The 25,297-nt window shown below is 36.2% G+C and overlaps 1 protein-coding gene across 10 annotated transcripts in view; it reads left to right on the top strand.

Annotated features, from left to right (window-relative positions):
* Positions 1 to 19,444, top strand: part of Ten-m (teneurin transmembrane protein Ten-m) — a 308,949-nt gene extending 289,505 nt beyond the window's left edge. For all 10 annotated transcript variants that reach the window (XM_074134744.1, XM_074134750.1, XM_074134747.1 and 7 more), the window contains 24 exons: positions 928 to 1,144; positions 1,231 to 1,407; positions 1,902 to 2,137; positions 5,764 to 5,936; positions 6,023 to 6,278; positions 7,159 to 7,394; positions 7,485 to 7,642; positions 7,732 to 8,002; positions 8,099 to 8,279; positions 8,526 to 8,772; positions 9,008 to 9,344; positions 10,619 to 10,861; positions 11,348 to 11,516; positions 11,926 to 12,103; positions 12,887 to 13,169; positions 13,268 to 13,439; positions 14,197 to 14,454; positions 14,552 to 14,780; positions 15,814 to 16,133; positions 16,678 to 17,021; positions 17,103 to 17,263; positions 17,899 to 18,171; positions 18,446 to 18,786; positions 19,166 to 19,444. In XM_074134744.1, the coding sequence (XP_073990845.1) occupies positions 928 to 1,144; positions 1,231 to 1,407; positions 1,902 to 2,137; positions 5,764 to 5,936; positions 6,023 to 6,278; positions 7,159 to 7,394; positions 7,485 to 7,642; positions 7,732 to 8,002; positions 8,099 to 8,279; positions 8,526 to 8,772; positions 9,008 to 9,344; positions 10,619 to 10,861; positions 11,348 to 11,516; positions 11,926 to 12,103; positions 12,887 to 13,169; positions 13,268 to 13,439; positions 14,197 to 14,454; positions 14,552 to 14,780; positions 15,814 to 16,133; positions 16,678 to 17,021; positions 17,103 to 17,263; positions 17,899 to 18,171; positions 18,446 to 18,786; positions 19,166 to 19,268 (5,563 nt within the window). In that variant the 3' untranslated portion in view covers positions 19,269 to 19,444. The remainder of the gene's footprint in view (positions 1 to 927; positions 1,145 to 1,230; positions 1,408 to 1,901; positions 2,138 to 5,763; positions 5,937 to 6,022; positions 6,279 to 7,158; positions 7,395 to 7,484; positions 7,643 to 7,731; positions 8,003 to 8,098; positions 8,280 to 8,525; positions 8,773 to 9,007; positions 9,345 to 10,618; positions 10,862 to 11,347; positions 11,517 to 11,925; positions 12,104 to 12,886; positions 13,170 to 13,267; positions 13,440 to 14,196; positions 14,455 to 14,551; positions 14,781 to 15,813; positions 16,134 to 16,677; positions 17,022 to 17,102; positions 17,264 to 17,898; positions 18,172 to 18,445; positions 18,787 to 19,165) is intronic.
* The last annotated feature ends 5,853 nt before the right edge of the window (positions 19,445 to 25,297 follow it).

Here is a 25,297-nt window from a genome sequence, read left to right as displayed (position 1 = left end):
AAAGTGTTACGTGAATTTTTAGTTTGCTTTTATGTATTGAATTTTATTTATTTATTTTGAATGTAATTATTTTGAGTTTTCGTATATTTTTAAGGTATTTTTAATGTCACTAAGAAGTATTTAATTCAAAATTTGTTTAAGTTTCAGAGGTGTTAACAAAACTGTTTTTTTTTAACCATCCACTCTTTCAGAGCTCCCATGCATAGACTTACACAAACAAAATGGCTTTTATTTGCTTGAAGTTTTCTACGTAGCTTTTTCAAATCCATCTGCTTAGATAAGCTGCTTTGGAATTATCTTACGTTAAAAGAAGCCCTAAGGCTACCAAAGGAATCATAAAGTATTTGTCTTAGGAACTTTCTATGAAACTAAAATTGCTCTTAAACTCCTACCAAGGCTTCGAGAAATCCTCAGATTTAGACTCAAAATGGATCATAATTCTTCTAGCATTTTCCAAGAATCTTTCTAGCGAATTCAATGTTAAAATTTGATAAAAATTGTTCTAAAACTTACAATCTCAGGCTCTTGAGAATTCTCATAAGATTTTTATTTTAGTTTGATGCAAGCCATTTTCCCAGAAATATTTTTAGGAAACTTATTGAAATAAATCACTGTAAAAATAACTGAGATATACTCTGCTAAGAAAACTGCTACACCGAGTATTGCACAGTTAAATCAAGCCGGTAAATTATCAGGAAACCTGAATTGATCTTTCAGACTTTACCCACATTAGTAATGCGACTTTTTGTTCTTGTTCAAAGATCTACGTACGCCATTTTGTTTCTGTATGTGTATTTTTTGTCTTTATTTGATTGTAAATTAAATTTTTAATTTAATGAAAGTATAATTAAGTAAAAAATTAAGGCATGAATTTCCTAATTTATTTAAAGGTGCTCAAGCATTACTTTTCTATTTCTATTGATTCAGTCGGGCAGGAGTTGTGCGTGGCCGAGTGGTAACTTCCATTGGCACAGGCTTGATGGGCGTGCGGGTCAGCACGTCCACGCCAATGGAGGGTTTCACACTGACACGAGAAGATGGCTGGTTTGACCTGCTGGTGAATGGCGGTGGGGCAGTCACGCTTCAGTTTGGCAGGAGTCCATTCCGACCGCACAGCACTATAGTCAACGTACCATGGAATGAGGTCAGGATTCTAGATGACCACAAAAGGGATGTAACAACACAAAAACTGGATCCCCTTAACCTTTTTATATTTATCCATTTTTCCAGGTTGTGATCATAGACACAGTGGTGATGTGGACCGGCGAGGATAAGCCACCTCCGATGGGACCTCACGCATGCCGCAGTCATGACTATGACGTCATGAGACCAGTAGTATTGGCTACCTGGAAGCATGGATTCCAAGGATCTTGTCCGGATAAAAGTGCCATTCTCGTCGAATCACAGGTTAGAATTAGAATAGTGAAATAGAAGAAGTGCTAAGCGGCTCACAGAAACACTGCATCCCTACTAAACTTCCTTAATTGATTTTAAGATCCTTGATCTGATTAAAAAATAAGTCACAGACGTCAGCCAGAGCAAAATGTTTCTGCAGATCTCACCACTATGTTCAAGTGCTGTACACTTTTGTGTCCAGTGTTCTGGGAATTATTATAATTGCTGATTGAGAATGATATACCATTTTATCACACAGTGAAGCAAGTGTGTAATATTGACGTCCACCATTCTTATAGTAAACCTTCCAAGTTTAAAAAAAATTATTTCTTAGATTGCGTTAAGAGAAAATCGTGGTTCGCAGTTATTTTTATTATTATTATTTTTTTTAAAGGGATATTTTGCTCTTGAAATACCAGAAACTTCTATTTTATGGCGTACTACTTAGTAAAGGAAGACGCCTGAGTATTGCTTTATTACAGGAAGTGTTATTGTTTGGCTTACAGGTGATCCAAGAGAGTTTCCAAATCCCTGGAACTGGATTGAACCTAGTGTACCATAGTTCTCGAGCCACTGGCTACCTCTCTACCATACAGTTGCAATTGACTCCGGAAACCATTCCACCGACACTGAAGTTGATCCATTTGCGTATTACCATTGAAGGAATTCTATTTGAGAAAGTGTTCGAAGCAGATCCAGGAATTAAGTTTACTTACGCTTGGAACAGACTGAACGTGTACAGGTGGGTCTTTTGGAATTATGATTAATGATTTTGTTCAAAAGTGAAAACCTTTTTATTTAATCTGAACCTCAGTAAATCATTAAAAAATTAAATGTTTATTGTGATCACTGTCATCAAAAATGTCGCTATTAGAAACTCCTTCATCTTCTAAATCGGTATCGTGTGACCTGGGTACTGAACTCTTTAAAAATAATAGCTCTAAAAGTGGGAAAATGGCAATAGCACGTAAAAAAATAAACCAAATTCCGTCAAAGAAAGCCATACAATTGTTCTGGATGGTGAACATAATCAATGGAAAAGAGGTCACCTTCAAAAAGACAAGGCTGCATACAATTAAACTTGACTATTAAAACATGGTATATCTATCCACCATTATGCTTACTTATAGAAGTATATATCGTCTTCTCCTATTTTGCTTGTAATGATATGCCACAATTTATTAAGAACACCAGATATCCCTTATTAACCTGCTCCCAATTTGAAAAATTGGCGATGAGTTAAAGAGTGGGCCGTGGTGCGGAAGAGTTGGTATCATAAGATTGTCAAATTTTGACTATGAACTGTTCAAATCTTCCATTGCTTAAGAGTTTGAAATGATGTAGCATGGTATTGAAGGAGACCTCTTTTTCCATTAATTTTGTTCACCATCTCGGAAAATTTCTTTGTTTTCTTTGATGGAATTTTGTTAAACTCTTTCCGTGCAATTGCCATTTTTCTACTGACGCATTAGTGGGCGTGCAGGTATTTTAAGTTACATAATGAAAGTTCAATTTTAAATCACATAGGTAGCAGTTTGTGAAGTTAGTTTATCACTGCTTCCCTTGAGGTTTATTCTGATTTAGCCTATAATAAAAAAATTAAATTTCACTCCAACATTATAAGTAGATAACTACTAAGTTTTTAATATATCAACTTTTGTTCTTTGTTTTTAAATTTAAATGTAAATTTAAACATTCATGAAAGAAAAGAATTACTGTAAAATATTACACAAAGTTAGATTAGCATCACTTTTGAACGATTTGATTACTGCAGAGTCGGAAATTACAAATAATAAATGCAGTAAATTGTCTGTGGAAACAAAGGACTTGTTAGAATACAGGAAGAAATTAAAAGAATCAAATAATGATGGAGTAGATTCACTAACCGAATTAAATAAGTTAATCCGCAAGAATATAAAAGAGGATCTCCGGAAGCATATGGATGCAATTATCCTAAATACATTAGCTAATAATAAATCAACTAAGCAAATAAGATTTATCTATGGGGAAATATTGGACGGTGTCACTGACAGATGAAACTAAATCTACAATCTTTAACAGGAAAGACATGCTATCCCTTACAACACAGTATTTCCGCAGTTTATACGATTGTTCAAATGATGGTGTAGTAAGGCACTTTCAGACAAGAAATAAAGATGATGTCCCGGAAATAATGTTGGCGGAAGTTGAGGAAGCAATCAAAACCTTAAAGTTAAACAAGAGTCCAGGTCCGGATGGTCTTACAAACGAATTACTAAAAGCGGGAGGAGAACCTCTTTATCGGGAGATGTGCAGTCTGTTTAACATGATACTTGAAAAGGAAGAATTGCCAGAACAATGGAGAACTGCAAAAATTATTTTGTTACATAAAAAAGGGGATAAAAAGAACCTAGATAACTACCGGCCAATATCTCTATGTTCTTCAGTGGCAAAGGTGTTCACCCATATCATTAAAAAGAGGCTCTCTGCCAAGATAGTGAATACAATCTCGATGGAACAGGCGGGTTTCAGGAAAAATTTCTCAACTGTGGATCATTTGCAAACAATTAATCAATTGATAGAAAAATCGAGGGAGTACAGCATTCCAATGTATTTCTGTTTTATTGACTTCAGAAAGGCCTTCGATAATGTGTTTCATCACTGTATTTTCGAAGCTTAAGAGCTTCTTATTTGATAAGATCAATTAGGAGTGGAATCTAAATATATAACAATAATCAGGAAAATGTATGAGGAGATGTCTGCGTATATTTCAGTTGAACAGCAAGGGCCTGAATTCCCAATAAAAAAAGGTGTAAGACAAGGGGATCCTCTGTCGCCTCTCCTTTTCATATTGATATTAGAAAGCGTTTTCTGGAATTTGGAATGGAATGCATATAGAGCGCGGATAAATGGAAGATATCTAAACAGATTGGCGTTTGCTGATGATGTGGTCCTTATTTCTAATGATGGCGAGGAACTCAAGGAGATGATTAAGGAGTTAATTAATAGATGCGTCACTGTTGGTTTGCAGCCGAACTACAATAAAACCAAAATAATGACAAATAGTGAAAAAAGAGATATTGTAGTAGATGGGACTGCTTTACAATATGTAGACGATTTTCTCTACTTGGGCCAAATGATTTCGTTTAAGGAGAGAACCAACAAAGAAATCCAAAGGAGACTGGCTCTTGGATGGCAAAAGTACTGGTCCTTGAAAGATATCATGAAGGGTAACTTTGGCATAGCTGCCAAAAAACATATTTTTGAAAGCTGTATCCTACCAGTGGTTTCCTATGGGTGTCAGACGTGGTCCTTAACTGCAGCTAAAAAAAAGAAAATAAATGTATGGCAACACTCAGTGGAACGAAGCATGACTGGTATTAAAAAAATATACAAAATAAGGTGTACAGAAATCAGGAAGAAAACAGGTCTTAGAGACGCATTGTTGACCATCAAAAAACTGAAGTGGGATTGGACCGGCCATTTAATGCGAAAAACTGATGAAAGATGGTCCTTGACAGCAACAGAATGGACGCCCTACAACCTGAAAAGAAGAAGAGGTCGTCAACCTAAAAGGTGGGCTGACTTTTTTCGGCAAGAAGTAGGCCCGCATTGGACCAGAGTAGCCAGGGACAGAGACGTTTGGAGAAGAAAATGGAAAGAGCTCGCAGCGGACTCTGCTTCCCAGTAGGATTGGTCTCCGTGGGAAGTCTGACCAGTACTCCCGTAAGGGAAGGCCTATACAAAGGAAAAATTTAAAAAAAAAAAAAATTAATAAATTAAATAAAAATGAAATAAATAAATAATTAAGTAAATAGAAAATAAAATAAAAAATTAAAATAAAATAATAATAATAATAATTAAAAAAAAAAAATTAGTGAAAAGTAAATTGTTTTAAGTTTAATGTTTACTTGATGCAACAATTGTTGCAGTTGTAAATATACAAATAAAGTAAAAAAAAAAGAAAAAAAGTTTAATATTTCTTATACTATAATACATTACTGAAATGTAGGATAATTATTTATTTTAATTTAAAATTGTACATATTATATATTATATCTTTTTTGTATATCCTTTGTATAAATAAAGGCTTTATTATTATTATTATTATTACACAAAGAGAAATGGTGAGCTGACGAACCGTTTTTGTAATTGTCAACTTTTGTAAGTTTTTTTGTACTAGTATTAATCAAGTTTCTCAACTCAACTGCTTTCAACCTTCATCTGAGAACTGTTTCTACAGTACTAAACCTGAGCGACATCTTTCAACTGCTATGATATGAACATCACATCACAATAAAGTGAACATGTTACAATGCTGTGTCTAACCATCTTTCATTCAACAACTGTAGATAACACTCTCATAATTACTGAATTCTCTACCCGCAGGCAAAGGGTGTACGGAGTTACCACAGCTGTGGTCAAAGTCGGCTACGAGTACGCCGATTGCAAGGACATCATGTGGGACGTACAGACCACCAAACTCAGTGGCCATGACATGGGTATTTCCGAAGTCGGAGGATGGAATCTGGATATTCATCATCGTTATAATTTTCACGAAGGTAAATTAAACAACTTTTTCCACTTGTGGATCAAGTATTTAATTCAGGAATTTCCTTTCGAAAAGTTTTCTTTTCTCTTCCCGCAGGTATCCTACAAAAAGGTGATGGAACCAACATCTATCTAAAGCATAAACCACGAGTGATTAGAACATTACTGGGAGATGGACACCAACGTCCTGTTGACTGTACGTGGGATTGTTCTGGATCTACGGGTTCCCCGCAAAGGCTTTTGGCACCAGTTGCTTTGGCACAAGCACCGCACGGCTCGTTGTATGTGGGTGATTTCAATCTAGTAAGACGGATCCATGTGGACGGGTCTGTGAAGACTATTGTACGCTTGAAGTGAGTTCATGTTTAGTTTAAATCGTTAAAAAAAGTGTCGGATCTAATTTCCTAAAAATCAAAATGACTCTTAGAGTATCCTTTACCCATGATAATTTAGGACTCCTAGAATTAACCCAAGTTGACCCCAGTCTCGTACTTCATTAATCTGTACCTCATGATTGCAATGCGAACTATTACAGTATTGTTAGCGATAAAATAGGATGCAAACCGAACCAAACGACTATTAGAAAACCCTTAAGATCTTTGACTATCCGTTGCTTCTTGTAGCCATGACCGGTTTCGGACTTCCATCCCTCATCAGAGATATATGAAACAGTTTAGTGTAGAGATTTCGACTTCGAAATCTTTCCAGGTATTTACTGGACCTAACCACATTTTCAACAGCCCTTATAATATCTCAGGACACCTATTTAACGCTACATTATTGACGACATTCAAACCATTTATCCAGAATTCCCAGTATTAGTTCTAAAGTTAAGTCAAGCGTTTTCCGAGCAAACTTCTAAGAATCCAGAAAAGCATCGCTTCCATGTGAGTTTCTTCGGAAACAAAGCTTTCAAATGAAGCTTCTTCAAATAATTTCAGTCCATTTTAGAGACGAGAGTTCTGAATAAATTTGGATTATTGATTCTTTCCTGTGTTTAAAAGACTTTTTCCTAGGCATTATTGATGCAGCCTAATGTCGGATCTGTCGAAAACAATTTTGGCTTTTGATGGTTTAGGCCTTGTTTTAAGACTATAAACCTTGAAAATATTGTATTTTAACTATGCTCTTTTTTTATTCTTATATGTTCTCAAGATATTTTTAAGACCTCTATGAATTTACTTCAGAGTGACTCTGATTTGTAACCTTTTTTTTTTTTTTGCAACTTTACAGTGTGACGCGCGTAGCTTATCGGTATCATATCGCTTTGAGTCCACTAGACGGCACCTTGTACATCTCAGATCCTGAGTCACATCAGATTCTGCGGGTGAGAAATCCAGATGACTTCTCCGACCCTGATCACAACTGGGAAACGGCTGTCGGGTCTGGTGAACGATGCCTTCCCGGTGATGAAGCACACTGTGGCGATGGAGCCTTAGCCAGGGATGCTAAATTAGCGTATCCGAAAGGTTCGTTCAAGTTTTGAGGCTGCTTATTATTTTATTCTTATGTCAAATTTCATTCTTCTTTTATAATCTTGCTTTGATTTTAAATTGTAGGAGTTGCAGTGTCTGCAGATAATGTGCTTTATTTTGCCGACGGTACGAATATTAGGATGGTGGATCGAGATGGCATTATAACGACCGTGATTGGGAATCATATACACAAGAGTCATTGGAAACCTATTCCCTGTGAGGGCACTCTTAACGTTGAAGAGGTATTTTCTATTCTGATTTCGCACATAGATATTCGATCTTTCCAAAAATAATACTTAGTAACCTCAAAATAAAATACAAAAATGTTCAGGTGCATCTGCGGTGGCCGACAGATTTGGCGATTAATCCACTAGACAATTCATTACACATCATCGATGACCACATGGTGTTGAAGTTGACAGGCGATGGCCGAGTTCGTGTGATTGCTGGCCGGCCATTGCATTGCCCAGCGCGTGGCACCGACACAGAACTGGCCACCCAGGCCACCTTGGTCATGCCGCAGAGTATAGCGTTTGCACCGTCCGGTGATCTATACATCGCCGAATCTGATTCCCAAAGAATCAATCGCGTACGTTTAGTTGGTATGTGATTTATTTAGCCAGAGGTATACTCGTATATGATTATCATGAAACTGATACATTTTCAAACGCCGATCTCTTGTCTCCATTTTTTTTCAGGCACTGACGGCAAGATCAGTCATTACGCTGGAGCAGAATCAAAATGCAATTGTCTAGACCGTGGATGCGATTGTTTTGAACAGGATCATTTCTTGGCATCAACCTCCAAATTTAATACAATCTCATCAATTGTTGTATCCCCGGATGGTATCCTCCATATCGCCGATCAAGCTAATTACAGGTATGGCTTAAGTTAATAAGATATTCTTTTGGTTCTCATTAACGTACGGGGAACTCGGGTATCTTAGATAGAGAGTTTTCATCAGTCTATTTATTGCTTAATTCAGGGCGATGGCTGGCAAATCTAGGCTGGTATAGAAGATTGCCAACACGTCAGAAATCAGCTATGCTCAGATTTTTGGTCGTCCTTCCCCCCTCCCACCAAAAAAAAGACTTTTAGGGTAATGTATTTCTCTATACATTTCAGGATAAGATCTGTGATTGCTAGCATTCCTGAGCCGACAGCTTCGCGAGAATACGAAGTTTACTCGCCAGAAACACAAGAGCTTTACGTATTCAACCGCTTTGGTCAACATATCTCTACAAAGAACATCTTGACTGGTGAGACTAGTTACATATTTACCTACAATGTGAACACCAGCAATGGCAAACTAAGCACTGTTACGGATTCAGCTGGTAACAAGGTGTTCCTGCTCAGAGATTACACTAGTCAGGTAATGAAATTATCCTTCATCTCACACTACTCAATGTTTGATGTTATTTGTTATTATATTTTCTTTTTGTATAAACTTACTTGCTAACACTGTTAGCGACAAGTTTACTAGTAAATGATACTAGTCTGCGTGCCAAATTGTCAACTCTGCCCTGTACATAACGAGTTGAAATCCCTGTAACATTTTAGTTAATTGTTCAGGTTTTTACTAATTTTTTTTTTTTGTGATTTTCTAGGTGAACTCTATAGAAAATACCAAAGGTCAGAAATGCCGTCTGCGCATGTCCCGAATGCGACTGCTAAGCGAGATCAGCACCCCAGACAACTACAATGTCACCTTGGACTATGTGGGCCCGACTGGATTGTTGAGAAGTAAATTAGACTCAGCTGGGCGTTCCTATGTGTACTCTTACGATGAGTTTGGCCGACTGACCCAGGCGGTCACACCCACTGGTCGAGTTATTCGACTATCGTTCGATCTAAGTGTCAAAGGTGCCATGGTCAAAGTGAGCAAAGATGACACCCAACCAACAACATTGCTTATCAAAGGCGCTTCAGTTATCACTAAGATCGGTAAGTGGATTACAGGATATTCTGTATTCAGAATTCTATTACTGAGGTGCCATTAACATTGTACATCTGGGATAAACTGCACTATGCCAGTTTGTTATTGAAGCATTAATCATTAGTCAGATATAGTCAGTCAGAATGCAGTCCAAATTTCTTAGCTCATGTTTAAACTTACAATCAATTGGCTTCTAATAACTGTAGTCAAGCTTGCCAAATCATTTTTTTTCCGACGATCACTCCCAGTTTAGAAAAATTAAAATTTAAACTATTACATTGAATGTAGTGTAAACACTCAAAAGACTTTCGTATTTAATTACCTAGTTGGCGTAATGTTAGATTATTTTGAAGGAGTTAGATGTAAAGGTTAACATTACCCCCTATCATTTCCCTAAAGCTGAATTCATTATTTAGCTATGATATGGTCCTCTTATGTTCCGTTCAAATTCCGAAAATTATTGTTACATGCATTTTTAAATACTTTTGTTAACATAAGACACTTCAGTCTATAGCACGCGGTTTATCTCTTCTACTTTACTTAATGCGGAGCTAGAGTAAACAAAGGGACCATCAGTTTTCAGTTGTGTCGCTTATGTATATTTAATATTTTTTTAATGCTTCGACTAGAGAAGTACGTTTGTAACTCAATATTTTTGTTTTCTGCTAATAAATAATTTGAAAAGTATACTTGACTATTTTGATATATCTTTCTATAATAATGTCAATAGTTTCTCTGATGAGGTTAGAGCTTCCGAAATGTTTTTTTCCTTCTTCTGCTTCAATTTTACTTAAAATGCGACAGGAAATTGTTACTTTTGACATGCTACAATATTGGGCAAATTTTGTTTTGTCATTTGTTATGGGTAACATAATTCTTCATCGGTTTTGTGTTTTAATATAATGAGCACCCACATTTTTTTAATTTTCAAAAGTTAGAACCAAGATTTCTTAATAACTATTAACTTTTTAATGTGTTGCTTTTCTACCTGGAGATATCGGTTGAATCGACTGCATCTGATGTTGTTATTGGGTCCATTCGTGATAATATGTCTGAGGCTATTTCTTCTGTACCTCAAATGTGTCTAATATCTGTAGAAAATTTTGATATGTAGTCTAACCTGTATTTGAAGTGGGTATGCTTTTTCTGGTAGGAAAAGTAATAAAATTTAAATTGATTTGGCAAGAATTATGGAGAAAATACCATTAGTACTCGTTCATTAACCAGGGATTTTTTTTTTTAACTAGTTCAAGTAAAGAAAATTAATTCATTTTAATTTTAGGTGAATCCGAGCAAAGAACCCAGGTAGCGAATGATGGCAGCGTAACAACAGTTTCCCGTTGGGGCCACGTCATCTCGACGGACACCGTTTCTTATCCAATACTCAGTGAAATTGATCCCGTGCTTGGCGAAAGTTATCCAGTGCCAGCCAGACAACGCACCGAGATTGGTGGTGATCTTGCTAACAGATTTGAATGGAGATATTTCGTTAGAAGAGCACCTGGATCCAAGCAAAGATCATCTGGTATTTATAACTTGTGCTTACTCAACTGTCTTGAAATATTCTTATTGTTTTGTTTGGAATAATTACAAATATGCTGTACCACAAATTATACTGTCATTATAATATGCTTATTCACATTTATGGTACATTTAGCTATTTGCTTTCCTGCCAGTCTTATCTGAGCGAACAAGCGAATCAATACAAATATCCGTATTATTTAACAATATGTACGGCTCTACAACTTCCATAAGGATTGAAATTCTATAGAAATTACTAAATTTAGATCGAGAAAGCAGATCCAGATCTAAATCTCTTAACCTAGTCTCAGCAGCTCTAAGCCAGACGATATTCTAAACGACCTAGACCTGCCAGATTAATATATAGATATATCGTATATAGTATTATCAGTATTTTTTGCCGGTTAATCATACAGAAATCTATCTGAAGACTCACTTTCTTTTTTTTTATGTGCATATTTCTTGCTTTGATAAATTGCATCTATTCCAGGTAAAGGTGTAATGCAAGTTGGAAGAAAACTACGAGTAAACGGAGAAAACCTATTGACACTGGAATATGATCGAGGCACTGGAACTGTAGCTGTTTTCTTTGACGATCGAGTAGAATTGATCAACGTCACGTACGATAGAACGGCCAGGCCGGTCAAGTGGGGACCACGGTAAACATACATGAGTTTTTAAATTTATGGGATTTTAAGATCTGACAAGTGTAGATGTAGCAATTCTATCAAACGAGCGTATTAAGACCTAAGTGTAGTCCAGTTGTAAATATGCTACAAAGAATCTAAGCTGGCACACTTGACTAGTTTACACTTATGACTGGTCGAAAGACCGTATTGAGAGCAGTTCATACGATTAATGAGTGGTCTCCAACTAAAAATTGAGGTTAGGTTTGGTTGTTTGGTTCAGATTAAATACATCACTGCTTTGTTAGCCTCAGAAAATGAGTTTCCATCATTAACAACAGCGATTTAAAGTAATAAGTCAACCTGTTGATATCACAGCATATACAATATATTAATGACGTATGCTAAAAAATTCAAAGTGAGAATGGTGTTTTGCTTTCAGGAACGGAATTTTCGCAGGCGTGGAACTAGAGTACGACAGGTTCAGTCGACTCAGCACATGGCGTTGGGGAGAACTGAGCGAAAATTATGAATTTGATCGTGCTGGTCGTTTGTCTGGAATACAATACGCTGATGGAACTTCTACGCTATACGCTTTTAAAGATATGTTCAGCAGTTTGGTGAGTAACTCAAAAGCTAAAAATTAAGTTTTCAGAGAGTATACGAGCACTTAAACGCTGCGGTTAAGGTCCTTTTTTGAGCCATTCTGATGAGTGGGTGCTTATTTAAATATCAAGCGCATTTGTTTGAACACCTGAAAGGGGATCTGAAGAGTATGTTGTTCTTCAGGATATATCGAGCTAGGTTATGATGTTTAGAGTTCTTGGTTTGGAGATTGTCCCAGAACATCTTTCTGATGATGGTGGGAAATGAAAATCACCAAGTCTAAGTTAGTGTTGCCTGATGTTAGGGAAATTTACCCTTTTATTGCTCATGAATGTTAGGCCCTCACTTGGTCAGGTTAAATCTTTGCCATGAAGTTGCGTTGGGGTGTAGGGCTCATAAAGATGAAATCTAATTTGGTCTGCTAACTTTGATAGTTTACTAAACAGATCGGCTCCTAGAACTGCATCATAGTAACTGTTTGATTTCGGACCTCGCTATCACTTGTTCTGGCTCAGTCTCTGAACTTGAAGGTTTTATGGTGACATGAAAGATTTCGCATACAATAAGTTCTGATTTGATGTGTAAGTCAAAGAGTGTATCTTGTTACACTTTAATTTTAAAATCAAGCTACCGTACGCAAGCTTAAAGGAGTTCTGCTTACCAGACACTTTCTTGGCTCTAGACCTTTAAAAACGTGACCACGTTTGAGGCTGCGAATAATACAGCTCAAATAATTTTGTCACTCTTTTACCTGCAGATTTTTTCTTAGATAACATCAATGCTTTCTTTTAAAACAGCCATTAAAGGTGACCACACCACGTGGCTCTGACTACCTTCTTCGTTACGACGAGGCCGGCGCTTTGGAGTCACTGACCACACCACGGGGCCATATCCATGCGTTCTCTTTGCAAACTTCTCTCGGCTTCTACAAGTACCAGTACTACTCACCAATGAGCCGGCATCCGTTTGAATTACGATATGACGACTCCGGCCGCGTTTTGGCAAAACTCTATCCACACCAGTCTGGACGGGTGGCTTATGTGTATGACCAAGCTGGAAAATTGGATACTGTTCTGGCTGGTAAGTTGGAATACAAAGTTAAAAGTCCTCTTCCATGAGAAATCAGGAACCATAACAAATTCAATATAATCATCCGAAATTTGTTGACTTGCTTTCAGGATTATCATCAATTCATTACACTTATCAAGAAAGCACGAATTTAGTGAAGAATATTGACATTATTGAACCAAGCTTTGAGCTTAAACATGAATTTCGCTACCACATTGGCATACTCAAAGATGAGCGTCTCAAGTTCGGAAGCAAATCCGGATTACATAATACCCATTACAGGTAAGCATGAATTAAATTTTTAAATAATAATAAAACAACTTAGTCCAGGGCCTCTAGTCCTGCTATGTATTGGTAGCAGTCAGAGCAGATTTATTAGCAATTCGCTTCATTTTTTCTTTCATAGTAGCCAGTCAAGGCCTTCAGCTTTTTGATCTCTCCCCGTCACATTGCCCCCTAAATAGAAATATGTAAGATGTAAGATATGGTTCTAGGAATGATATTGCTAGTTCTTACAGATCTTGTAAATTATAAACTGATTTGTTGTAAGCCAAATCCACTGTGACCTAAAATTTCAATTGTGCCTTTTTACGGATAGAATTTGGTCTTGAGTCAAATGTAAACGTGTCGTGAATTAGTGGGTACGATAATGAACTAGGGTTTATTTGTGTGCACGTTATCTCAGCAGCCAACATCACGATTTCTGCAGACCCTATTTGTCCTAACTTGGTCAATGTTAGGAATGCTCATGTTGTTATAATGGGGCGCCAAGATCTCTGAGAAAGGCTAGACCACGTACTTCTAGTAATTAGCTCTGGGCTTCTAAATTTAGGAAATTTGGAACTTAAACTTCTCTAGCGCCAGAAGTTGCCTCTTTGAGCATACTATAGCTACCCCTGAAACATACATGGCGACCTCCCTTCGTATTTAGGGTAAGACAAAAGTTCATGCAGTTTAAAGGGCCAGACTTTAAATTATAAGAAAGTTCCATTTAGAGCATTTAAGTAAAATTCTACATCTTAGGTTGTTTTCTGCATAGATTTCAGTATGATGGCAATGCTCGAGTGTCCGGCATCGATGTGGAAATCGACGGTAAAGAATTGCCTCAAATGAGGATCAAGTATTCACAAAATCTTGGCGTACTGGAGGGTATTGGCGATCTAAGGATCTACCGGAACAGCTTTAACAGATCTGTAGTTCAAGACGCAGGGAAACAGTTCTTCACTATAACAGAGTATGATGCCCATGCGAGAGTAAAGACCGTTTTGGTGAATATCAAAAGCATTGACGTTTTCAGGTAAGCTTGTGTAGTCCGTCCCCTTTTTAGGCTCAAAATTTGGACTTATAATGAATTACCCTATACGTTTAATTTGATTATTTTTTCTGAAAACTAGAATGGAACTGGAATATGATGTACGAAGTAGGATCAGCTTAATCAAGACAACTACCAGTCGCAGTTCCAACACTGAGCACATCACCTACTCGGCGGATGGCCATGTGCTAGAGGTAGTCGGCGAAAGTGACTGGAAATTCGTTTACGACGAGAATGGCAATATAATCAGTATCATGGACAAAGGAAGGAAACTGACGCTAGGATACGACAGCGGCGATCGTGTAGTACAGGTTAGTACTAGTCTAGATGGCGATTACGAGTTTAATGGAGTACAGTAGGAAGAGCTCCTGTTGGTTCCAGACAGCTAAGCATCAAGCACAGAATCCTTGATTGCATAGAATCCTTGGAACCTTGTACTCCTTGGAAATTTTTGGTTGAACTAGGATGCGGTCTATTGGAGCTTTACCTAGCCTACTGTGATTGACTGTTGTAAAACATCTCCTTAAACCGCCATGTTTAGATCTTTGCTAATATCAATGCTCGAGTCTAGTATCTACGATCTCTGATACTCCTTGAGTAGGAGTGAAAGAATGCAGCAAGTTCTTTGCTTTCCCTTTTACTTACCTCTCGTAAGCGAAGTATCGCATTCATACAGATGTTCGAAATTGTGTTTCAAACGGGAGATGCACATTTCAAGATCGCATTAGTACGAAAAAGTAGTTTTTACAAATTGGTATATGTATGTGTTTCTGCAGAGTGTATGTTCATTGTTCAACATAACTCAAAAACGGCTATGAATGCAGTAATTATGTCTTTCTTTATAAATTGATTTAAGGAAGAGTTTTATTCAAAAGTGAATACTAAATACACAAACTGATTATAAAATAACAGCTTCGTTTTTATTGTATCTGTTAGTAATTAGGTGATATCTTGGTTTAATTAACTCTTACCAATCGTAGTATTTTACAATAAGAAAGCAATTTATCTTACAGCTTATCAAAAGGATTCATTAAGATTAATATTAATAAACAAATATTTATATTCATCTCATTAAATTCATTTAAATTAATTAGAAATCATCCAATTTATTTCTTGTGAACGCCTCATCTTTGTAGATACGAGCTACAAAAAAGCAGTTACACATTAAATACATACAGATACTTGAACATTATGTTTATCCATAAGACCTTTAGGTGTCGTGACCCACAGTCTGGAAAACACTGCCATTGACCTTTCTAAGTATGAACTATCTAGTCCAAACTTTAGCCATGATAAAGAATGATTATATTGATAAAGAATGTGACCTCATCTCTCTGTTTCCAGGTGGGCGACGTTGAACTGAATGGATATGATGCTCGCGGATTCGTCGTAAGACGCGGCGAGACTAAATTACGCTACAACGAACTTGGTCAATTGTCTTCAGCAGCAGAAAGCGATCGTTTCACAGCTTCATACCGTTACGATTCCAGAGGACGTCTGGTAGCCATACACGACGGCCGTGGTAGCACCCTGCAGTTACTCTACACGGATCCAATGCGACCAGATCTTGTCACACATCTTCATTTTCCCAGCGATGGAAGAACTTTCAAATATCTTTACAATGAGAAAGGCATCCTAGTTGCTATAGAGACATTGGAACTCAGGTATGTTATTTTCTACTTACTACATCTTAACAAGAATTACTGGTGCTTTCCAGATTTTCGAACTTGAGTTTTCATTTGAAATTTACATGTTAGTTCCTTTGAAAGTTAAAAGTGATTTTACAAAGTGGTTTGTGAGAGGCATCAACTAAAAAACGGAGATTTGCGGAAAGTTTTTAACCAAATTCAGAAATATGTCTCACTACTGAATGGATTTTAACCATAACTAGTATGATCACTTTATTGGTGAAAAGTGATTTAAAGTTTTACAAAAAATATTATTTAAGCACAATTAACATTTGAAGGCTTAATATCGGAATTAAAATTACCCTACACTTAAAAATAACTATACCCTATTATTAGTCTCATTTCTGAATATCACGACTTGAGATTACTAGTTGGTCACACCAGCCAACATGTGACTACAATCCTCAACATCTATTTTATGTACTGTGTAGGTTTAGTTTAAGCAAATTATTAATTTTATTATTACCTTTAAAGAAAGATGTGAGAGTGTGCACACCAGATTATTTTTGTTTTGTCTAAGGATCTATGTGGCAACGGACCAAAATGGCTCACCTTTAGCATTTTTTGACACAAACGGCAACATGATCAAAGAGGTGCGCCGTTCACCATTCGGACACCTTATGGTGGACACCAATCCAGATCTGGTAGTGCTTGTCGGATACCAAGGTGGAATACCAGATCCGCACACTGGATTCTTGTATCTACGCAAGCGCTGGTATGACCCACAATTTGGCCAATGGATCACACCCGACTGGGAGCGACTAGCCAACGAACTGACTGCACCTACGGATATTTTTATTTATCGATTTCAAAACAATGATCCGATAAATCCTCTAGAAAGGCAATCCGTTAACTATATGACAGGTAAGCGCTTTTCATTTCTTTTAGGGTGCATAATACTGCACTGTTGACGCATTTTAATAATTCTTGTCTTTTTTTCGTTAGATCTGGGAAGTTGGTTGAAGCTTTATGGCTACGATATGGACAATATTCTTGGCTCCTCGTATACAAGACGCATGGTCTATCAACCGATGGCCAAAGTAGCTTCGCCGCAATTATCGCCAGACTTTGGTGTTATGTCTGGCTTGCAGTGTATTATTGAAAAGGTAATTGTTTTACTATATCTTTCCATTAGTAAGTGGAAGTTTAGCAATTGCGCAAATTTTCGATTTTAATTTTTTGTCATTAATGCACGTTTCCAGGAAACGAAAATTGGTTTGCCAAATGGGTCTTTGTGTATATTTGTTTCTCTTCGGGTATATGAGCGTAACTCAAAGTATTTAAATCGCAGAATGTAACGCAATGGTTTAATGCAACCATAAGCAGTAAAAACTTTCAGTAAATATCTAATCGAAGAATCTAATCTAATGTAAATATTACAGGACAGCTAGATTTACTTGCTTTAGATTTTCTTGGAATTTGTTCCGTACTTTAACATATTTTTGCATTACACTTATTTCTTTTTGGAGTAATTAGACTGATGTTTCTGTCTTTAGTCTTTTGCGTCAAAATCCTAAGTTAGCTGATACTGGTAAATTGCATAGTTGAAGGCTCTTCGCTTGAAGGAATTCTTCAAACTCAGACTGAAAAATTAACGCCATGTTGCGAGACGACTTCTTCAAAGTGTCACATGCTTTTAAGCACTCCTCCTATTGCTACTCCCTTATAACCTTTCTACCGTTTCAAAACTCAGTTTAGGTCTCAAACTGCTATTTAAAAAACCATGGATCCAATTTTTCAGGTCTGTGATAAATTTGGGTCGTTGGGATTTGTTCCTTCACCATTGCTGAAAACTGAAACAAGAACAAGAAACCTATTACCCCGGGTAGCTACTCGACGTTCTGTTTTTGGCGAAGGAATTCTGATCTCTAAGTCCGGAGGACGGGCTCTGGTATCCGTGGTGGAAGGTGTGAATAGTGTGGTACAAGATGTGGTCACAGCAGTCTTCAACAATTCACATTTTTTGGACCTGCATTTCACTCAGCATGATCAGGATATGTTCTACTTTGTCAAGGTAAATACCTTTTAGCTTAATTTGAGCTTCCACCAAGTATTTTAGAATTTATCGAGGACTACCTCGATAAGGTCCTGACTGAACTGAACAGTGGCATGACAATGGTGAGCAATATTAAATCTGTGTGAGGTTCAGAGGCTAGGCCTATTTATTTGAACTCAGCTTCAGTGTCAATATGAGTAGCCAATTCGTCTGGTCAACATCTTGCGTTTTCTTATATATTTTGGTGCTACACTAGCTCCTTGATATTAATTTGATCTTATATCTTTTGCAGGACAATGAGTTGAAACACCGAGACGATCTGGAAGAGTTGCGACGATTAGGCGGCATGTTCAATGTGTCCAAGCATGAAACCGCCGACGGACATGAACTGCGACTGCACAGTTTAGACGCTGTAGTCTCGTTACGCTACGGCACTGACCCAGCTGTGGAACGAGCGCGCCTCCTTAAGCATGCACACAAGCGAGCAGTGGATCGTGCATGGGAAGCTGAAAAAGCGCTAGTCGCCAGTGGATTGACTGGCCGAGGCGAGTGGAGCCCCGAAGAACGAGAAGAGTTAATCACGAGGGGTCGGGTACAGGGCTATGACGGAGTCGATATCCACTCTGTACAGAGGTAAATCAGCATTTCATTAGCTAGCCGCACCCATTGCAACGCTATTTCATCGAGGAAACCCTAAAATCAATGTCAGAAAATGTTTCCAGTATAAGTAATGGGCGTATCCATATAGATACGATAATACTCGATGAACGAGATATTTCTAAGGGCAAAAAAAAAATCAGTGCCAAATTCATTAAGGATGTGTTTAGTAAAACTAAGGATACGTAGGAGATTTGCCAAAATTATTAGTTTAATAATTATATATTCTAATAATAATTAGAAAGAGAAAGTTAAGAAGCTGTTTAATGATTTTTTCAAATAAATGCATTATTTTATCTAGGATTTTTGATAAAAATTCGAGTTTTCTATATTACTCTTATTAATATTTATACAGATACCCACAGCTGGCTGACGATCCAGGCAATGTGGCGTTTCGCACAGACGCCAAACACAAGCGGAAACGGAGGAATCACCATCACGACTCAGGTTCCACTTGAGTCAAATCAATCAACCACCCAAGCAAAGCAATCTTACTGAACTGTAAATACTGTGATATAAATGAAAATAAGAAAAAAAAAAAATTGTTTTTTAAATAATAATAATGGAGTATGTAATAATACTCCTTCGGAGTTTCATTTCTGAAAATGAAAATTTTGGGGGGGAAAATTGAAAATGCTGGGAAAAAAGTGTTAAAAAAAAAAAATGAAAATATCTATCGTCGCAATCAATTTGCTTATTTTTAAATTTATAATTTACTGAGTTTATTTTTTAAAATATTATTTTTTATTTTAATTATTGTTATTATTGTCATTATTATTACTATTATTTGTATATAAGAATTAATAATATGATAAAGAAAATTAAGATTTTTTTTTTTTAAACATGGTTTCACCAAATGAATGAAACAAACTTTGGAACTTTGAGACTAGTGTGATGGTTACCAAAGTTTGGATGCGCTTGGTCTTGTCTTCACTTTTTATTTTCTTGGAAGATTCTGTTACTGGCTTAGTTTAGTGGTGGGTCCGCTAACCCAACTTACAAAAAAAATAAAAAATGGTGATTTTAACTTCCGTAGTAAAATGACTGAAAACAGTAGTAACAACAATAACTACAACACCACTTCTCCAGTTTGTAGAAATTCTTGGTTAGTTACCGCGTCTTGCGTTTGAGAATTCTGAGATCAAGGATTTTCTCCTTCACGAAACGCACAAGAAAACAATTCAAAAATTTACAAAGGAAATCTTTGATCATTTACATTGCTAGCCTGACCTCGCTCCCAGAAATTTCCATCTCTTCCTACAACTCAAGAAATTGCTCGCGTTTAAACGATTAGTAGATAATAAAGCCTCAGTTCGTAACCGGCTGGAATCTCAAGCGATGGAATTTTTACGGAGGGATTGGTAAAACTTTTGTTATGAAACGAAAGTGTTTGAAATGAAATGGTGAGTAAGCTGAAAACTGTTATGATAACTGAAAACTGAAAAAAATGTTATGATATTTTGAACTAAGAAAATATTTTCATTTTTTAATTGTCTATGTATGCTTTTATAACCTATCAGCTCTTACTTCTATTATAATTTAAAATGTTTAATTTCATAATCTCAAATTAGACCTCTGGAACTATTCTTAGGATATCGTCCGAATCAAACACAGATGGCCAGTTCAAACACGACGTAAAAACCAGTTCTCCTTAGTAGGCAACCTGACTATAATCTGCTTTGGGTATTCTTCCAAAAACGGAACCCCTAGACTTTTTTAATCAATCTCAGGTTTTGTAGCTTTATAGCGAGTCTTCTTCTATTAGGTACTTGTAGATCCATGTTCTTCATTCCGTTCTTGTTCATTATTCTAAACTTCATTTTATGCCTTCATTGTAAATCCTTATATTCCATGATAGCCAGTTACAACGACACCCTCCTCATGATTTACTTGACCATTTTAGAATCTTCCGAAATTTCCTTGTTACTTATCTGAGTTACCAAAAAATAAACCCTTAAAAATAGACGCAGGCCAATCATTCAAAGAATGTAAATACATGGATGAATTATAATTTCTTTAAGTGGAACCTAAAATCCGCAAATAATTAAATAAAAACAAAAATAAGGTGCAATTTATTATAAAAACAGTCTAAAGTTTGTTTCATCAGTGGTGAAACGCTACCATGTACATATAGATTACAAAAATAAATCCAAAAATAAAAATTTGTGTAAATATATGTACACACACATAAGACACGCAATGAAAGTAAAACTAAAAAGAAGGCGATGAAAATAAATTGTGTAAAAAATCTATGACTGAATTTAAAAATAAAAAAACCAAAAACCAAATTGCAATAAATTCTTGTTTGTATTTGTGTAAATATTAAATTTAACTTGTGTAAAGACAAAATTTGTGTATGTATTGGTGCAAAAAAGTAATAATAGTAAAGAAAAAAAATTGATTTATACCATAAAATACGTGTTAAAATAGTAATGATAAAATTATATATATACTATAATTGCTTCGAAGAATTCCAATGTTATTTTGGTAATCTTTGAGAATTCTCCTGAGTCATTCGTTAAGACAAGCTAAACGTTATAATTTTTAGGTGACCAGGCAGTTTTCACTCATACACAAAACCTGTTAAGCTAAGAAGTGTTCAGGATAAGTTCTCTCTCTAAAAAAAACAAAAACATAAAATAGAGATCTAAATCAGGAGTTTCTTTTCTTTCCTTCATTTTTCGTTTGCCTTACTTATTCATTTGCGAATCTCGTCAATATTTGCCCCTTAGCCTCTAGTTTCGTTATTTATAAAAGAAAGAGGGAGCATGCACAGGAAAGTTTTGAGAAATCTGGGCCTTCTGCTAAGATTCCTAAATATTTCTTAAAGATCCAATGTAATCCTAATGAACTGTTCCTCATAATATGTCTCAAAGAGTGTTTCGTCTTCACATAACTATGTTCTGGTCTTTGAGGCTTCATTCTGGGTTCTGTTCATGGTTTCTAAATCTTTATTATTGAAAAGACTTCTTCTTTTTTGAAGCATGCTCGCGACGAGCGTTGGTGATAATAGAATTTATTTGAGGATTTCTTGATCATATTGGCTCGGTCTATCCTTTGGGACCACAGCCGCAGGTTTTTCCGATCATAAGCACTTGCAACAAGTTTTCAGCAAGGAACATTTGTGGTTTCACATTAGGAGTCCCCCGAAGTAAAGCAGTTTCCTCTTTCTAACTGTGAATACCTACGCGTATTCCTTGTTATAATTTGTGCCAGTGTTTTGGCATTGATCGCTCTCTTCGTTCGTGAGACCTTTAAACATCCTCTTATACCATCACCTTTCATAGACCTCAAAGCGCCAACAGAGCAGTCTTTGGTGAGCTTCTAAAGCCCCACACTTACAAAGGTTCAGAAATACAGGACTACATAACACTGACGCTCATTGCTAGTGTAATATTTTTGCCGCAAATTATTATACACTTTTCTCTCAATATTGTTATGGCTTGTTCAATTCGAGAGCGCATCTACATTACTTTAAACCAAGATACTTATAAAAATATTCAGATTTTTTTTTTAAATTTTTTAATGGCCATCTATTTAGTTATTTTAAGTCCAACTTGGCCCAAATTAATTGGTTTTTGCTTTAACAGATTTCATCAACTTCTGTTGGCGGGGTACGGTCGATGCACGACGGATGCATCATCATCGTTTCATTCACAATTTACGAGACCATCTTTTACTGAAATGCCAATGTCTAAATCGTTCGAGATTCCTGGACCAAGAATAAATCAAGCATGAAGTTTAAAAGGCAATGTCGATATGTGCCCTTGTCTGATTCTCCCTAGACGCTACCAAGAGACGTCGCCCAAGAGCACATTTCTTCGTGATGCAGATTGGATATCAAATATTGCTGGAACCGATCAAAAGCCTTTATAAATAAACATCATAAATCTCTGCCTACATAAAAGCGACAGCGCTGGGCCAAATATTAGACATAATAGTGCTTCTTCTCATCCAAAACTGTTGCGGAAGTAACCTCTTTTAGAAGCTTCAAAAAATAAAGATTGAATAGTCCGAAACATCTTGTTCATAATGATTGATGTCACAGCCTAACAGGTCCGTCTTTTCCTTTTAAATCCTGAAACTTAGCCTTTCTATGCTTTCATGATTAATTTGACCAATACATACAATGGGCTTTACACAAAATATAAGCCTAGGATTAAACAAAATAAAAATGAACCCTATTTTTAGAGAGAGAAATGTTTATAGCTGTATTCTAACCCCCGTCCCCTTTTGCAGAAAAATTCCAAGTTGAAGAAAAGTTTCCTTAAAAATGTAGGCCCTTGAAGCGTCACTGTAAAATCCTTTTGTTTCGAAACCCTTTGGTCTTGACAAGGAAAGAAATATATATATATATATATACTGTATTTGACAAAAAAAAAAAAAATTAAATCCAAAGAAAAAAATTCCGAAATCGTGTACTTTTGTACTATATTTTTTAAATGCTAAAAATTTGAATAAATTTGTAGTGAATACATTAAATTAATTGTAATTTGCATAAATTTTGTATGCGCTGTGAATAGTTCTGAGCAGAAATAAATTTCTTTTTATTTTAAAATTTATTTTGTGAAATATTTGCTATTTTATTTGTGTTTCAATGCAGGACCTTACACTGCAATTTGATCCACGGACTTGAAGTGAAACTTTGGTTTGAGCATTACACAATAAAAAAGTTGGTAAGCCGTAGATGGCTAGGATTTCTTAAACATACACGCGGAAAATTTGTGAAACCTTATTAAACACACATTTAAGGACTATCACAGACTGTGAATGTGGCCTCAATTCTCTCACTATTTATTGTAGTCTATATAAATAAAGTAATCGCCTATTTTTTTTCAGGCGGGGCTTAACGTTTAACTACCGATTAGGTGTCGTGGACGATTGTAGTCTTTGTATTGTGATCGTATATTGTAGTCCGGAGCAGAATGAGTTCACTAAATGAATCACCAATTAATAATAAACTCAACCAGTTTGCTGAACATTGTCAATGGCTGGACTAAATAGTCTTTTAAGGCAGTCGTAGACTGTGTCTTTGGGAACTCCTGCAGAATCCCTCGGGTTTTGTTTAAGATCTTCTGAGTTGTCATAGTCAGCTCTTCTTATCCGCTCAAATCCGCTAAATAGACTATCTTGCCGGTACCTCTGAGCTTTTCCCTCACTGCCTATAATTTTTTATATAAACACGCGTTCATTTAAAAAACGTTTTATTATTTTGTTTAAGGGCGTGTGTCTCTAAAGTATCAAAGATGCAATAAGTGAAGGTTGAATCCAACTTGTGCTTGGAAACGTCTAGAGTTTTAGCATTTAGGAATCAACAATATTGTGAAGCTGTCCAACGTTTCAAGTCTTTTGCAGTCCAGTGAGGGTATCCAAATCGCCCGGGCTAGATATACAAATGACCAAAGAAGTAATGTCGTGTATTTTATCTGTTTCCTGGTTTCATAGGCAGCACCAAACCCATTATAATGGCTTTCACTTTCCCTTTAAAAAAGAGGAAAATGCTGCAATCAAATTTCCTCTTCACAGAGTCCCTCACATTCATTAAAAAAACAACAAAAAAAATACAATTTTAGCGGCCTATTACTAAATAGATTTTTGGTTATTGGAATTTCCTAAGTTTTGTAAAAAAAATGCCTATTTTATAATTTTTTTGTTTAGTATCTGTTTTATTATATATAATGCTAACGACAGGGTAGAATTTAATCTCTTTAATAATTTAACAAAAGAAAAGCACGCAATTCGGCTTTTCTTAAAAGAATCAAACCTTGCGGTTTAAGTACGTTCTTTTTCAGATTTCTCAGGAGAAAAGTAAGAGGCATGACTGATTAAACACCAGACTTAGCTAATGGCAGGAGAACACATTGTACCGAGTGGCCTTATTTGTAAACGCACAGCCTAGTTGAATATTGCTACGGCTGGATTAAACATTTTTTTAATTGAGCTGTTGATGCCTTGAGACGATTTTAAGGATTCATCAAAGAAAAATGAAGATAGATCAAAATTTGAGGTTACATGTGACCATACTGTATCCAGAGCAGTGTAAGCTTACTTACTAAATCTCCACTATTATGGTTAACTCAACCAGTTTGTGAACCATTGCTGGAACTGGACTAAACAATCATTTTGGCTTTAACTTAATGTGAATATGATCTCAATTCTCTCTCACAAAATGTGACGCGTAAACTACAATAGAATCTAGAGCTGTGTTAACTTATGAAGAAATAAACTGAATCAGTTTCACTACATTGCAGAGTCTCTTTTGCCCATGGTAACGAAGTAAACACCTTAACTTTGCTCATGGTTGGCAAATGCTTTAGATGGTGAATTTACTCAGTAGATAAGGCAATATTAAAAGAGATACAATCCTACACATGTTTGTTAGTTAACATGTCTATTTCATTTTTCGATGTTAATTGAATATACCAACTTAGTCTTAAGCTCCTTTATGAAGTCAAAGAAGGTTTTGATCTTGAATTCAGGATGACTA

This window comes from Rhodnius prolixus, unplaced genomic scaffold, assembly GCF_049639745.1.
Source record: "Rhodnius prolixus isolate KJV_2025 unplaced genomic scaffold, Rpr scaffold_28, whole genome shotgun sequence".
Lineage (NCBI taxonomy): Eukaryota > Metazoa > Arthropoda > Insecta > Hemiptera > Reduviidae > Rhodnius > Rhodnius prolixus.
This window is presented reverse-complemented; position numbering and strand designations above follow the sequence as displayed.